The 13,875-nt window shown below is 40.5% G+C and overlaps 2 protein-coding genes across 2 annotated transcripts in view; one reads left to right on the top strand and one right to left on the bottom strand.

Moving 5' to 3' along the window:
* Positions 1-6,360, top strand: part of ATAD5 (ATPase family AAA domain containing 5) — a 28,699-nt gene extending 22,339 nt beyond the window's left edge. Inside the window, exons 17-22 of the mRNA XM_081898521.1 lie at positions 290-354; positions 950-1,115; positions 1,815-1,996; positions 2,639-3,465; positions 5,149-5,316; positions 5,596-6,360. Coding sequence (XP_081754647.1) covers positions 290-354; positions 950-1,115; positions 1,815-1,996; positions 2,639-3,465; positions 5,149-5,316; positions 5,596-5,674 — 1,487 coding nt within the window. The 3' untranslated portion in view covers positions 5,675-6,360. The remainder of the gene's footprint in view (positions 1-289; positions 355-949; positions 1,116-1,814; positions 1,997-2,638; positions 3,466-5,148; positions 5,317-5,595) is intronic.
* Positions 6,361-7,510: 1,150 nt separating this feature from the next.
* Positions 7,511-13,829, bottom strand: TEFM (transcription elongation factor, mitochondrial). The gene is made up of 4 exons (XM_081898876.1): positions 13,714-13,829; positions 11,490-11,953; positions 9,947-10,096; positions 7,511-8,142 (listed from the first exon to the last, which is right to left on the bottom strand). The coding sequence occupies exons 1-4, from the start codon at positions 13,748-13,750 to the stop codon at positions 7,705-7,707; spliced, it is 1,089 nt and encodes a 362-aa protein (XP_081755002.1). The 5' UTR covers positions 13,751-13,829; the 3' UTR covers positions 7,511-7,704.
* Positions 13,830-13,875: the final 46 nt, after the last annotated feature.

Consider the following 13,875-nt stretch of genomic DNA (forward strand, 5'->3'; position numbering starts at 1 on the left):
TTTCACACAGAGTGAACTCTTCCTCTAGGACTTGTATAAATGTTGGCAGAACAGCAGTGGGAGCTCTTTTCCTATTCAAGAGCTATTGGAGAGTAGAAGCATTGAAGATTGGCTTCTATCTCTCTCTCTTTCTCTCTCTCCCCCCCCCCCCCATGCATCTTTTTCTCCTTTTCTCCTGTTGTAATATAAGTTAACTATAATATGTTCAGGGCTCACATTCTAATATTACATTAAAATAATTCTCAATGGTCAAATTTTAAAAGCCTTTACTTCTGAATCTTTTGTGTAGATCCATCATTTAGTTTAATATTTGATGGCTGCCTAGAAGAAATCACCTTCAGTATACCTTCTATGGTAAGTTTTTCACTTTTGGAATATAAAACAAGCAGTTTACGATTCCTTTGTATGACAAAATGTGGACCCAACTATTATTGCAACTGCAGTTGAATTCATAGATTTGTGAAATTTATGCCTTAGTTAAAGCATCACCCATGCAAGAGGCTTTAAGACAGCTCTGCAGTGACAGCAAATCTTTACAAATAATGCACCATACAGCACGGTTGACTTGTAACCCTCTACTTTTTAGTAGTTAAATAGGATTTACAACTGCAGTTAGGAACATAGGAAGCTGCCTTATACTGAGTCAGATAATTGCTCTGTCTAGCTTAGCTTTGTCTGCACTGGCTGGCAGCAGCTTTCCAGTCGTACCTGGAGATGCTAGGGACTGAACCTGGGACATTCTGTATGCAAAGCAGATGCCCTACCAGTGAGCTACAGCTCTTCCCCTAAAGCTTAAAATTTTGCTTACATGTGCAATATTTAAACACTACCCATTCATGGCAGACAGCATTAGTTAGTAGGTACAGATTCTTACCATGTAAAGTAACATTCTGCTGTTGTGTTTTTTCTCCAGATTGTAATATTGATTTTTGAATTTGTTTTGTTTTAGATAAATGTTGCCAGCTATCTCCAAGTTCTCTGTTTGGCTGAGAACTTAAGAATGGATATAAGAGATCTTGCTGCTTTGTTAACTGCAAATAATTGTGACGTCAGACAAAGTATTCTGTACTTACAGTTCTGGGTTCGGAGTGGCGGAGGCTATTTAAAAGAAAAAGGTATGGTACTGCACAGCAAGCCTGCCCAGCTGGGGTGGTGAACAAAGTAGTTCGCATGTCAAAATTGTTTGTTGTTGTTTATCTGGGTAAACACTTAAAATGCTTTTTAAAAACCCACTTTATTTGTCTATTAGAAAGAACAATGGAACTGCTAAGAAAATGTTGCAATGTATCCTTGATCCCTAACAGACAGCTCTTGTTCAGAGTTCCAGCTAGCTTATATCCTCCTCCAGGATACTAAAGTGTAAGGAGACAAAGCAGGCCAATTCATTGTCCTTTCCCCTTGGTTTTTTTGGTTTCTTTTTCCAGCTGATGGCATTCTCGGGCTGCTTTTTTGGGTATTTTTAACGTTTTTAACTTCTGAATACATCTGCTTTCACCTGAGTATATGACACCCTTTAGGATCCAATCCTGTTGGCACTCAGTCACCAGAATTTGTTATTAGAGAGCGTTAGTGTGATTTTTATTGGATAAATGAAGAAGCAACATAGAACAGATGAGGAAATTACAGAATGAAGCTGCAACAAGGGGAAACTAGACTAAAAGAAGTAAATCAAATGAGTAATGGCAGCAGAGAAAATATCCAAATTTCAAAAAATCTATACCAAGAATATTTTTTTTTAAAAAAGGAACAGAACTGCTACACTGCCGTCAGAGCTTATCATTGTTATGAATTCCATTTGAAACTCTTGTTTATAGGAGGAGAGAGAGAGGTAAGTGGCAAAGAACAGATTATTTGCCTTGAAGATGCAACCAGCTCCAAGATCAGTAAACCTGGCCCTCCAGTGAATCTTCCAAAATGTGACACTGGCTGCACTGAGAACTTGCTTGGCCTTAAGAACATCTTTTTGCCTTCCGAAGATTTGTTCCAATTTCTTAAGGTACGTTTAGTTTGGTACAATGAACTTCCCTAGGGCATGTTGCTGATTAATGACATAAATGAAACAGAATACTATTACAACAAATTGTATTGCGGCATCTCAAAGACTTTTTAAAAAAATGTTTGGTTCATGCATTTTTGTAGGTGGAAGTCAAATTAGCACTATCCAAGTAGAATGGATGAGCAACCATGTTGGTACATGAAAAATACTTTAGAGAGGGAACTCCTAGGGAATTAAACACAAACACACACACACACACACACACATTGTTTACTCACTTAAACCAAAGTTGCACAGTTCTGCGCTTATAATGGCTGCTTTAGAAAATACTATTTCATCTGGTTTATTGTTGTCATGTTTAATAACAGGCCTGTCCAACCGATCTACTGGTCAATCGCTGGGCGTCCCTGGTTGATTGTGGGATCCACCGCGGCCCCCCCCCAAAAAAGCTCAACAATTCTGGTCAACCCAATGGGTTGACCAGTTTATTTATAGTTGGGAATAAACTGCCAGTTTATTTATAGTTGGGAGTTGATTGCAGTCTCTTGGAAGTTGGACACCTCTGCTTTAGAGTGACAGTATATGCTATAAATCTGTTAAAAGAAAATTTTAAAACTCATTTGTTAATTCCATCTTTCACAGCATGAAATCACAACAAAAGAAGACTGGAGTAGACTGACAGATCTGCTCAGAGAGTTCCAGATGAAGAATATAGACTTTATTTATAGCAATCTTGAATTCATTTTACCTTTACCAGTCAATATACTCCCAGAACCAACGGTAATGGCTAATCCTTCATGTAACACAGTTACAGAAAACGATTCAAGTAGTAAGTCTTTGGACAGCGATTGCTTAGAGGAAACAAGCCCTGTGAAAAAGGTTAAACGGACAAAGCGCCAAAGAATTACGGCTTTCTTAGATGATAGTGATTTATTTGAGAGTGATTTAGACTATTCTGGTTTCATTACTTTACCATCTGACATGCCTAGTTCATGCTTGGAAGAAGAAGAAAAGGGTGGACTGGAGCCTGCGATGGGTAACACAGCAGCACTGGATAGTGGAACGCCAACAAAAGCAAAGAGCTCTGCACCAGCATACCAGTGCCTAAATTCAATAACTGAATTTGTGGACAACATGTCTTTCCTAGATTATTGCTTCAACAGGAGGTGTGAGGAATCAAAACAATCATGTAATTATGAGGAATTTATTTGGACAAAAGGGAAGATAAAAAATGGTCTGTCGGATGAGTTCAGCATGGAGCATAATGAGTGGTGGAACTTCAAAAGCTCTGCTGAGCTGAAAGCAACTGCGGAGGCACTCAGTTTTCACAAGTGCATTAAGACAATTTCAAAAATTATGGAAAGTAACTCTAGCAGGACTCCTGGGAAGGATGAATTGGAAGAACTTGCACTCAATGTTTCAAAAGACAGAGCCAATTTATACTTTGGTCAGTCAATAGCTAATTCCAGGTAAGGTCAAAATACCACAGGTGTATGCAGAATAACAGGAAAAAGGATGCTTTTTTCAGTATATTAAGTTCCAGGGAGAGCAAGGGCTTCCCCCTTCTGTTTTCATGTTGTGAATATTTATTTGCAGAGGTACATCTAAGCAGTTGAAGCAGTCAAGGGAGACTCCTTGCACAGCAACTCCATGTATGCTTTGGAAGAGCCATGGAATGTTGGTTGTGGGCTAATTATAGTGTTTAATTATTACAAATATTCACTAATACTCTAACATTAGTTGGAGTCTTAGGGATACCTGGTTTTTAGGTTGGGGTTTGGTTTTTTTTGTGTCCCATTTTAGCCTCAGTTTAGATATAACAAAGATGGTAGCAGAACCATCTTTCAAATACGGGGCTGCCCAGTCATGTGTGAAATGTAGAGAAGGAAGAGATTTTAACAGCAAAAGGACCTTTTAGGTAAAATACATGGAATATTTTCTCTGCCAGCCATGTTACACCTCCCCACAGTTTGAGCCTTTTGCGTGCCTACGTGCAGCAAGCCCCTGTGAACTGGGAAGAGGTGGTAAAACATAGAAATAAACAGCTAAAACAATGTTTGGAATTGAAACGGCAACAACATTATCGATTGCAGATGTCAGTAAGCTTTGGCTGAGTATCCTGAGTCAGCTGTCTGACTGTGGCCTGACACAGGTACATAAAAAGATGACACCCACACCCACACCCAGGCCAACATTTATAAGTTCTATGGCTGGCTTTCTTTTAAGCCTGCCATTTGGGACACATGCTACCTAATTTTGAACCTATTATTTAAGTAATGCATATACCATTTTTCAGGCAAATCTCACAAAATAATTTATGCTATTGATTGATTGATTGATTGAATTTATATATCACCCTATACCTGGAGGTCTCAGAGCTGTTCTCAGAACAAAATCAAAATATAAAACCACAAAATATATACTCAAAATAAAAAAACAACAACCCAATAACCCTCACCCCCAAACCCCCACATTTTAAAAGGGCATAGGATGTCAATCAAATTGTTTAATAGCTTCTATGGATGACGCAGGGTTCTTGTTACAGCAGAGGTTTGACAGAGTCCAGGTTACATTGCGCAGGTAGCCAAGAGCAATAGAAGAGATCAGGAACAGCAAGCAGAGCCAAAAGCGGTTCAAGTGCACCATATTTAATAACCAGGTCTCTGTAGGGAGAACCATCACCTGCAATATTTCCTAAAACCCCCACAGCTTGCTCACTGATGTGCATATGGGGGGAAGCCAGCAAGGAAATAAAGGCAGGTATTGCTACACCATCTACAACAGCTTTTGTCTGTTCAGACGTGCCAGAGGCAATATTGGTCAAATGCCCAAGCAGATTCAAACTGAAAAGGGCTGCAATCTACCCTTCCCAAGAAGGATACAAGCTTTGAGATCTACATCAGAACTACTTATTGTAGTATATTTGAAAAATGTTTGCTTTTAATGGGATGCTTGCTTGAGGCTAAATCCTGGGTTCTATAAGGGCAAAAATACTAGAACTGGATCATAAAAATTCAGGAATTAAATAGATGCTGGTTCAGCACAGTGTAACAGCGATTGTACATTGGGCACATTTGCTGAAATTTAGTCAGTTATTTCTTGTTAAACTATAGCTGGGACAGAGGAAAAACCTATGTGCTTTTCTTTTGCAGCATTTACCATAATGCACAGAAGAGGTTGGAAATAATCGAAACTGTATTTTCCAGTAGACCATCTTTAAATCTTTGTAACAGACTAGCAAGTGTAGTGGATTACCTGCCTATTCTCCGCAACATCTGCAAGTTGGAGAAACAGAAAGAACAGGGGAAAGCCAAAAGAAGGTAATCTTCATTCATGTTATTAGCAACACAATCATGTTCATATCTTATCAGGAGACACACACTGCAATCCTATGCTCACTTAACATTAAACTCAGTGGGACTTCTGAGAGGACGTTTGTAAGACTGCACTGAACCTGTGCATCAAAACTGATATTCATGTAGACAAAATGTATTAAATATCTTAACTGGGGAAGAGTCATGTAAATTTCATGTCACTTTTAGCATGCTGCATTTTCTTTCAAGAAGACAGACCATTTTTCTTCATTTCTTTTCCAACAGATTTCTCCACTATCTTGAAGGAATTCACTTTGATTTTCCAAGAGAAATTTTGAACAGCCTGGCAAATGACTTTCCATAAAACAAACCTGTAGGACCTTTGAATATACATTAATGATTTTATATGTACAGAGTGTTGCTTATATTGTGAATCTTTTAAGTATTTAAAAATACAAACTGTATTTTGTATATATCTATCGCCCAAGGTACTTTCCACATTCCAAATGTGAAGTGACTATGTGTTGAAATCTACACCAGATGCATTCAAATACAATCTGAAGCGTATCAAGCCCATTGCTGTAACTACTGGATTGGCTGACTTTTTAGGTTGTGGGTTTTGCCCCATATATTCAGGCATAATACCGTGTTTATAAGGTGCTATTCTAATTTCCACATAAGTATGGTGCTACTTGGGAAAAGATTAGCCAGCTGATAATGAGGTAACTGTAAACTTCATTTGCTGTTTCATTGCAAAGACTGTATTTGGGCTTGGTTTTATGTGTGTGCATATAAGCCAGTAATGTTTTCTTCACCAACACAGTAAGGTCTTCAATCATTTGGGAGAAATAATCTGTGTTTTGTAAATTTATACTAAAAGTTCTACTGGGTTGTATAGTCGTATTTATCTGTATTTATCTGTAACCCTGTACATTTTATTTTTATACTATCTGATATTTTCCTACCACTACACTTGAAGTTCTTCTGGGTTATTTTTTAATTTTTTACCTACAGCGAAATAATAAATATCTGGATGGGCTTTGAAACCTATTTCTTGCAGGGTGACTTTTAGATGTAAGAGTAGACATTTACCCCAGTTATAACCATTAATCATACTTCCGAACTAGGAAAGCATTTGAAAATTGCTGAAGACTGCTGCCTACATGTTGATAGGTTGGAAAAATAGCCTATATGTATATATTAATAACAACTCTTTGCCACTCTATCACTAAGGTTCTCTGAATGGCTTATACTAAAATGCAGCCCCAAACCATTAAAATCCTTAGTGCTGTTCTCTTTGAAGCTCAAACCAAATGCTCATCTAGTCCACTGTTCCATTCTCACAGTGGTCATCCCTGTTGTCTATGGAAACGGCACCACCATATAAGCATATCAATTGACAAGCATTTAAGACCTTCCACCAGGAATCCAAAACGTTCCATAGAATCCAAGCATTTAGTATACTGCACCTTTGTTTTGTTACTTTGGACAGCAGAGGCAAACAGTAGATGATCCAAGACTTGTTAGCGATGGTAACTTTTTATTTAGATTTAGTTTCCATAGTTGCTATGTGGAGCTATAAGGATAGTAGCAGCTCTGAAAGGAAATGGGCCTATATCATGAATCTAAACATCTGATTTGGTTTACGTACAGACATGTTATTAATGATACCATGATTGTCGGAAGGGGAGCAGGTACCCCATCTGTAATCTAAATGTAGATCCTGTTACATTCACATTAGACCTGCATCTAAGGCGGGGTTAGCAAATTGCGTGCCCTCTAGATATTACTCAATGATAACTCTCATCATGCCTGACCATTGGCCATGCTCACCAGGGCTGATGGGAGTTGAGAGGCCAACAATATCTAGAACACGCCACATTAGCTAAACCTGGCTTTGATGCAAGTCTCGTGTAAATATAACAAGAACTAGGTTTAGGTTACAGATGGGGAACCTGCTCCCCTGCATGTGTTTTAGGACAACTCCCATCATTCCTGATCTAAGCTGGAGGGCTTAGAGGTTCCCCATGTCTAGTTTTAGACACTCCACCACAAGTTTATGCACCTGTCACTTAATTCATTCTGTGAGGCTGTTACTAACCATGGTTAAAATGATCCTGTTTTATGTTCTTCCACTTTTTTTCAGTCAATCCTAACCTAAAAAACACCTCATGTTACTATCAACAATCCTGACACAAAGTGTTTCTACACATTTAATAATTTTATTCTACAAAATCATATTCTACATATAATGTTATGTCAGCAGGAATTAAATGCTGTTTTCCTATCACAGTCTTCCACGTGCTGTCCAGCACCCCCTATAAAGTGAATCAGTTGGAACTTATTGTACAGATCATCCATGACAGCAATTAACAAAACTGAATAAGATAAGAACTAAGTCGTATTGTTCAGTATCAGTAGCTCATAAAAAGCTATTGCCTGCAGCAAGGAATCGCACAGCTCTTCGTCTCTCCACTGTTTGTTTGATGACAAGACATTTCGATAATTTACTACCTGCTCTCTTGAAAAGTTCACACGGGGCTCAGCATGCGTAACAGATTCTAAGAGAAACTGTTTCACAAGGTCTATTCCACTAGTTCGCGAGTCCCCAACCATCAACTCAAAGTGCTTTCCTACAGCACTTCGGGCCATACTTAATACTTTGTACTGGCCATCCTGCGAAAATGTTTTTTGTAACAACGCATAGAGCATGGCTTCCACTGTACGAAGATGTAATGTTACTGGAAACAGATTTGCATTCAGAGCAGAAAGTCCGCTTTTTTCCAAGACATAAAAATCTGCTTCAGGAAGCTGGGATATTACTGAAGAAATCTGAAATAAACAAGCACTGAATAAATAGTAGCAATCCACCATAAACATAGTATCTCCAGTCCTATGAGATATGTTTTACACTATTTTTTGGTTACCCAGAGCAAGTAATTATATACAGTAGGATGAAGTACATTTTAGAAAGTTTTGGGACTTGCAGCTAGCTGGCTCTGTACATTATCATTAGGAAGGGTGAGATGGTTTGTCTCAAGCAGTAGATTATGGGGATCCCTTAAAGGGCAGCAAACTCAAATTGTATCACCATTAAGGAAGCGGAAGGGATTGGACCTTTTGACTTCAACCCACAAAATGTATTGAGCTATTTTTGTTCATACTCCTATAAGCCCCTATACTTTGATAATTAACAAAAAGATCAGACACAGTAGTTCCAGCAATGGGATTTAAAAACAAGGAACAACTTGTCCCCTGGGAGCTGACACTAGCTCAAGCACATGGACTGCAGTAGCATCAATCCTAGTGTTCAAAAGCGGCTCCATTTCCTGTACAGAGCATCATGCAAAAAAACATTTTACAACGGAAGTGCAGTCGTACCTCGGAAGTCGAATGGAATCTGTTCCGAAAGTGTTCGACTTCCGAAACATTTGGAAACCAAAGCGCGGCTTGATTGGCTGCAGGAAGCTCCTACAGCCAATCGGAAACTGCGGAAGCCCTGTTGGACATTCAGCTTCCAAAAGAATGTTCGAAAACTGGAACACTCCCAGTTTTTGATCATTTGGGAACCAGAACTTTTGACTCCCAAGGCGTTCAGGAGCTGAGGTATGACTGTACCAGCCTTTTCCTCTACTGTCCCCAAAACTAAGACTAGTGGCACAACCTTGTACCACAGGAGACTCTTAACTCTCTTTCAAACGAATAGATTCAACAGGAAGTGAAACCATGTTTTAGGATTAAGCTGTCAAGGCTTCTAAGAAATTCATCTGCCAGTATGAAATACAAACAAATTTGAGATGTGGCTAAAGCGTGTTTCTACAAGGATGCAGAACAAGTTAACATTTTTCTATTTAACCTACTGGATCCCTGAACAGTTTTAAAGTAAGGCTGGTTCAACATATGAAAGAATTTCTCTTAAATTCTTAAATTTCTTTTTTTTTTTTAATGAGGGGAATCTTACACATTAAAAAAAATGCAACATGAATGGAGCTAGAATCATTAACTTAGATGAAGAGATGTCTTTTGTGAGTAAATAGGCACTTCCAATTGAGCAAGGAGTGTGCTGGGGGCACCAGTCACAAAATGGGTACCATGGAGGGGGTTACGGCATAACACAAAATTAGACAACCACACCCAACCACCTTATTTTTACCATGGGAAGTCCTGCTGATTCTGATTATGGAGATCACACATGCACACAGATGTTGTTGCTACTGAATAGCAACAGGGATCATTTATCGTACCAGGAAAAATATACAAGGTAGCTACACTCAGTTCACAGGCTTTAAAGGTACCTGCACTTTTTGCTCCATAACTTACTTTCTAGGAGGACTTAGAGACCTACTTCAAAAAAATATCAAAAGCTCAGGAGTCTGGGGTACCACTGGAAGCCTTCACAGCTGCCAGATGAGTGACCTCTGCACTAATCCAATCAATGGCTTAGTTCAAAGCAGCAGGACTGGAGGAAGAGCAAGTGGCCACAGTCTCTTCTGTGGAGCTCTCACACACTTGTACCCAACCATGATTTGGCTTTGTGGTTTCTGCAAACTGGGTCTATATGTAGCTAACAGAACCATGCTGCTCCCCAAAGAAATATGCTGTTAGAAAAATTGCATACAATCAAAACTTGGCTTACCTCTTCAAGATAGACGGCTGGCATATAAGCACCTTTCATAAACATAGTGCACTCCTGCTGTTGCCAATCCTGAACGGCCAAGCGTCTATTAACATGAGCCCATGCGATTTTGCGAGTGCCAAAAACAATGGATACAATGCTATTGGCAGTCTAAAAGGGAGCACAGGAAAGATTTGTTGGTTCTTACAGCATTAACCACATCATGTTTTCTAATACATAATTCCCCCATCTCCTGTTTTCTAATACATAATTCCCCCATCTCCTGTTTGCTACAGGTTGTAAAATCTCCCCAGAATGAAGGGTATAACACTGTAAATGCAGTTCTGAGTTTTACAAAAGAAGAATGGCAATTAGTCTCGCTATGATGGTTGTAAACCAGGGGTCGGCAAGGTTTATCTTGCCTGGGCCGGATCGGTCCCGTAGAGATTCCTCTGGGGGCCAGATCGCGTGCCCGAGATTTTTGGCATCTGCGCAGACATGATTTCCAGCATTGCGGAAGCAAGTCCCTGTCGCATGCTGGTTTAGCACAGCGCATGAGCGGAAAGCTTGGTTCTAGGGTGGTTCGTGGGCCTTAGGTTGGTGACCCCTGTTGTAAACACTAAGGGGAAATTCTTCACACATGCAGGTTAAACACGTGGCAGAGTACAGAAGTGAGTAGTTGGCTTTTGCATCCTTATTCACAGAACAAATTGCTACTACAGTGGTACCTCGGGTTACATACACTTCAGGTTACAGACTCCGCTAACCCAGAAATAGTACCTTGGGTTAAGAACTTTGCTTCAGGATGAGAACAGAAATCATGCTCCGGTGTTGCGGCGGCAGCGGAAGGCCCCATTAGCTAAAGTGGTGCTTCAGGTTAAGAACAGTTTCAGCTTAAGAACGGACCTCCAGAACGAATTAAGTACGTAACCAGAGGTACCACAGTAATATGAAGCACTGTATAAAGCCTAAGCACTACCACAAGCGGTGCCCGACTGCACAATCTTCTTGCCATGAGAAATGGCTGAATTGCATTAATGACCTACTCTCATAGGCAGTATGTGCAGATACGTTCCTTCACCTTGCCGCACAGCTACCCACATGCTTGGGCTGTGGGTGAGCTTGTTTTAAGACATTTCTTATAAAATGTACATTGTCTAAAGAACAGTACACCAAGTTCTGCCCACCCGAGGGAACTTCTGCCTCATGTTTCTTGAACAGCAGTGCCCCCCTCCCTACAAAATAACAAGACAATTGCTATTGAGTAAGCTTTAAAATGCACTGGGTTTGCTGGACAAGTTTTTTTTTTTAATAATCTCACTGAGAAAATTCAAGCCCTTTGGTACCTTCAGAGGAAGTTTTTGAATCCCCCATTACACATAATTCTGCCTAACCATCTAAAACATTAAAAAGCCACACAGCTGAATTTCATTGATATTTACTCAGAAGTAAGCCCCGCTTGATTTAGTGGGATTCAATGACTTGTTCCCAAGTTGCATGACTGAAGACTTAATGTTACTATGTGGGAAATGGCAATATTCATAGGACCCAATGAAAACGATACCTCTAGCCGCTCTCTTTCTATATCAGGTTTGATATATTTCATTGCAGACGTGACACTCTGTATTTTTTTCTCTTTTCTTTCTTCTTTTGCATTGGGATTGAGAATAAAGTTGCAGACTTTAACAGCTGTTTTATACTGAAAAAGAGGCACTTCTAGTAAGCACTGTAAATTCCGAAATGGCCCGTGCTTGTTCCTGTACTCTATTATGTTCATGGACTTCCTTCCTCGCATTAGTTTCACAGCATTAAGTTCTTTCTCGGATGCTGAATTTAGTAGCTGCAAAACAGTAGATTTCTGCTCGGTAGAATACAAGTCATCTATTGAACGTTTTGCCTCCTTAAAATTCTCAGCTGCTGATGCAGAATTCAGGTGTGTGACATATGTTGACTTCTTGTGACACAGTAGAAGATATAAAGGCTGAAGTGAAGATGAACCAAATGGAACCTGCAGAAAGCATCTTCTACCTGAAAATAAAGTGCCTGTCATGTTTGAGTCATTTCACCAGCATGAGTAATATGTTGAAAAATTCAGTGGATCATACACACCAATTCTCAACACAGTTCTACCAAAAAGGCCTCAGTGTCAGTATCTTCTCTACATTCCTCTCCAAAACTTGTAAATAGATTCTCAATGTCCTGTAATTGTTATGCCAAATAATAGGGAATAGTTTAGCCAAACTTTTCTGTGCCAGTCAGCAATAAAAGACAGAAGAAGGTGTATTGAACAGGACTTCTGAATACACATTTATTTTATTTTTAAAATATCCTGTCCTTAATCCTTGGAAGAAGAATCTGTATGATGGGCAAAAAATTAATATCTTATGTATTCTTTCTCAAGAATCCAAGGTTAGTTAGTTGGGTATGTTTAATCTGGATAAGAGACTGACAGGAGATATGATAGCCATCTTCAAATATTTAAAGGGCTGTCACATGGAGCAAGCTTGTTTTCTCCTGCTCCAGAGACCTGAACCAATGGATTCAAGTTACAAGAAAGGAGATTCTGACTAAACATGAGGAAGAGCTTTCTGACAGTAAGAGCTGATTGATAGTGGAACAGACTCCCTTGGGAGTTGGAGAACTCCCTTTTAATGGAGCTTTTTAAGCAAGCTGGATGGCCATCTGTCATGGGTGATCTAGCTGAGATTCCTGCATTGCAGGCAGTTGGACTAGATGACCCTTAGGCAGGGCCAGATTTAGGTTTGATGCAGCCCTAAGCTACTGAAGGTAATGGGGCCCTTTATCTGCCCAGCTGTCCTTTGTCAACAACAAATTGTCGCTGTTTTTTGTGTTGAATATATGCTGCATAGTAATTTATGGACCTAATAGGTATCTAAAGCCATTTGCACATAACAAAATACAGTGGTACCTCGGCTTACATACACTTCAGGTTACAGACTCCACTAACCCAGAAATAGTACCTTGGGTTAAGAACTTTGCTTCAGGATGAGAACAGAAATCGTGCTCCGGCGACGCGGCAGCAGCGGAAGGCCCCATTAGCTAAAGTGGTGCTTCAGGTTAAGAACCGACCTCCAGAACGAATTAAATACTTAACCCGAGGTACTACTGTATGTATTTTATCAAAGTAATTGTTGAACTTATCTTGCCGGGGTATAAATAACAAATTATTATTATTATTATTATTATTATTATTATTATTATTATTATTATTATATTTTGGAAATGTACATCCAGTTTCTTTTTTCCCTTTATTTTGGGGGGGGGGGGCGCCCAAGAGAACCCAGCGTTTTGATTTAAGGCAGAGCTTTTCAACCTTTTTGAGTCCATGGCTCCCTTGACGCAACTACCTTCTTTCTGCAGCATCCCTGTGGGGCTCAGGAGCCCAGTAACGTCACCCCTTGCCTGCACAGCTGGCAGCTCCTCACCCTTTTCAAACGCCTTCCTTTGTAGGGAGTTCCCTCAGCCTCCTCTCTTCTCCCCTCTCCTTGGGGCAGCTGCTGCCCCTGGTCTCTGAGCTGCCCCAAAGAGAGGTGCCCCCTCACACTGCCCCACAGGGCCTGGAAAGCACCTCCTGGCCAGCCCCAGAGACACCATTCACCCAGGGAGCTTGCAGCCAGGGCTGCTGCTGCTGCTGCTGCAACAACCACCAGCTGTGCAGGCCTTTGGGAGGCAGAGATGCAAGAAGGCCTCAGCGAGGCCACCCGCTTCTCTTCCAATTCCCACCCCGTTAGGAAACCTTCCCTCGAAAGCACCAATGCCGTCTCTACCTGCCCGGAGAAGGTCGGGAAGCCCTCTCCAGCCCATCCTCACCCACTTCGGCTCGGTGCAACACGCTTCTCCTTCCCCCTTCTCCGCCTCCGTTCCATTGGCACGCCCTCAAAAGGAGTCCGTCCGTCCCCACACGGCAACCGAAGCCACTGCGCATCGTT

Source organism: Podarcis melisellensis (assembly GCF_964234715.1).
Source record: "Podarcis melisellensis genome assembly, chromosome: 2".
Classification (NCBI taxonomy): Eukaryota; Metazoa; Chordata; class Lepidosauria; order Squamata; family Lacertidae; genus Podarcis; species Podarcis melisellensis.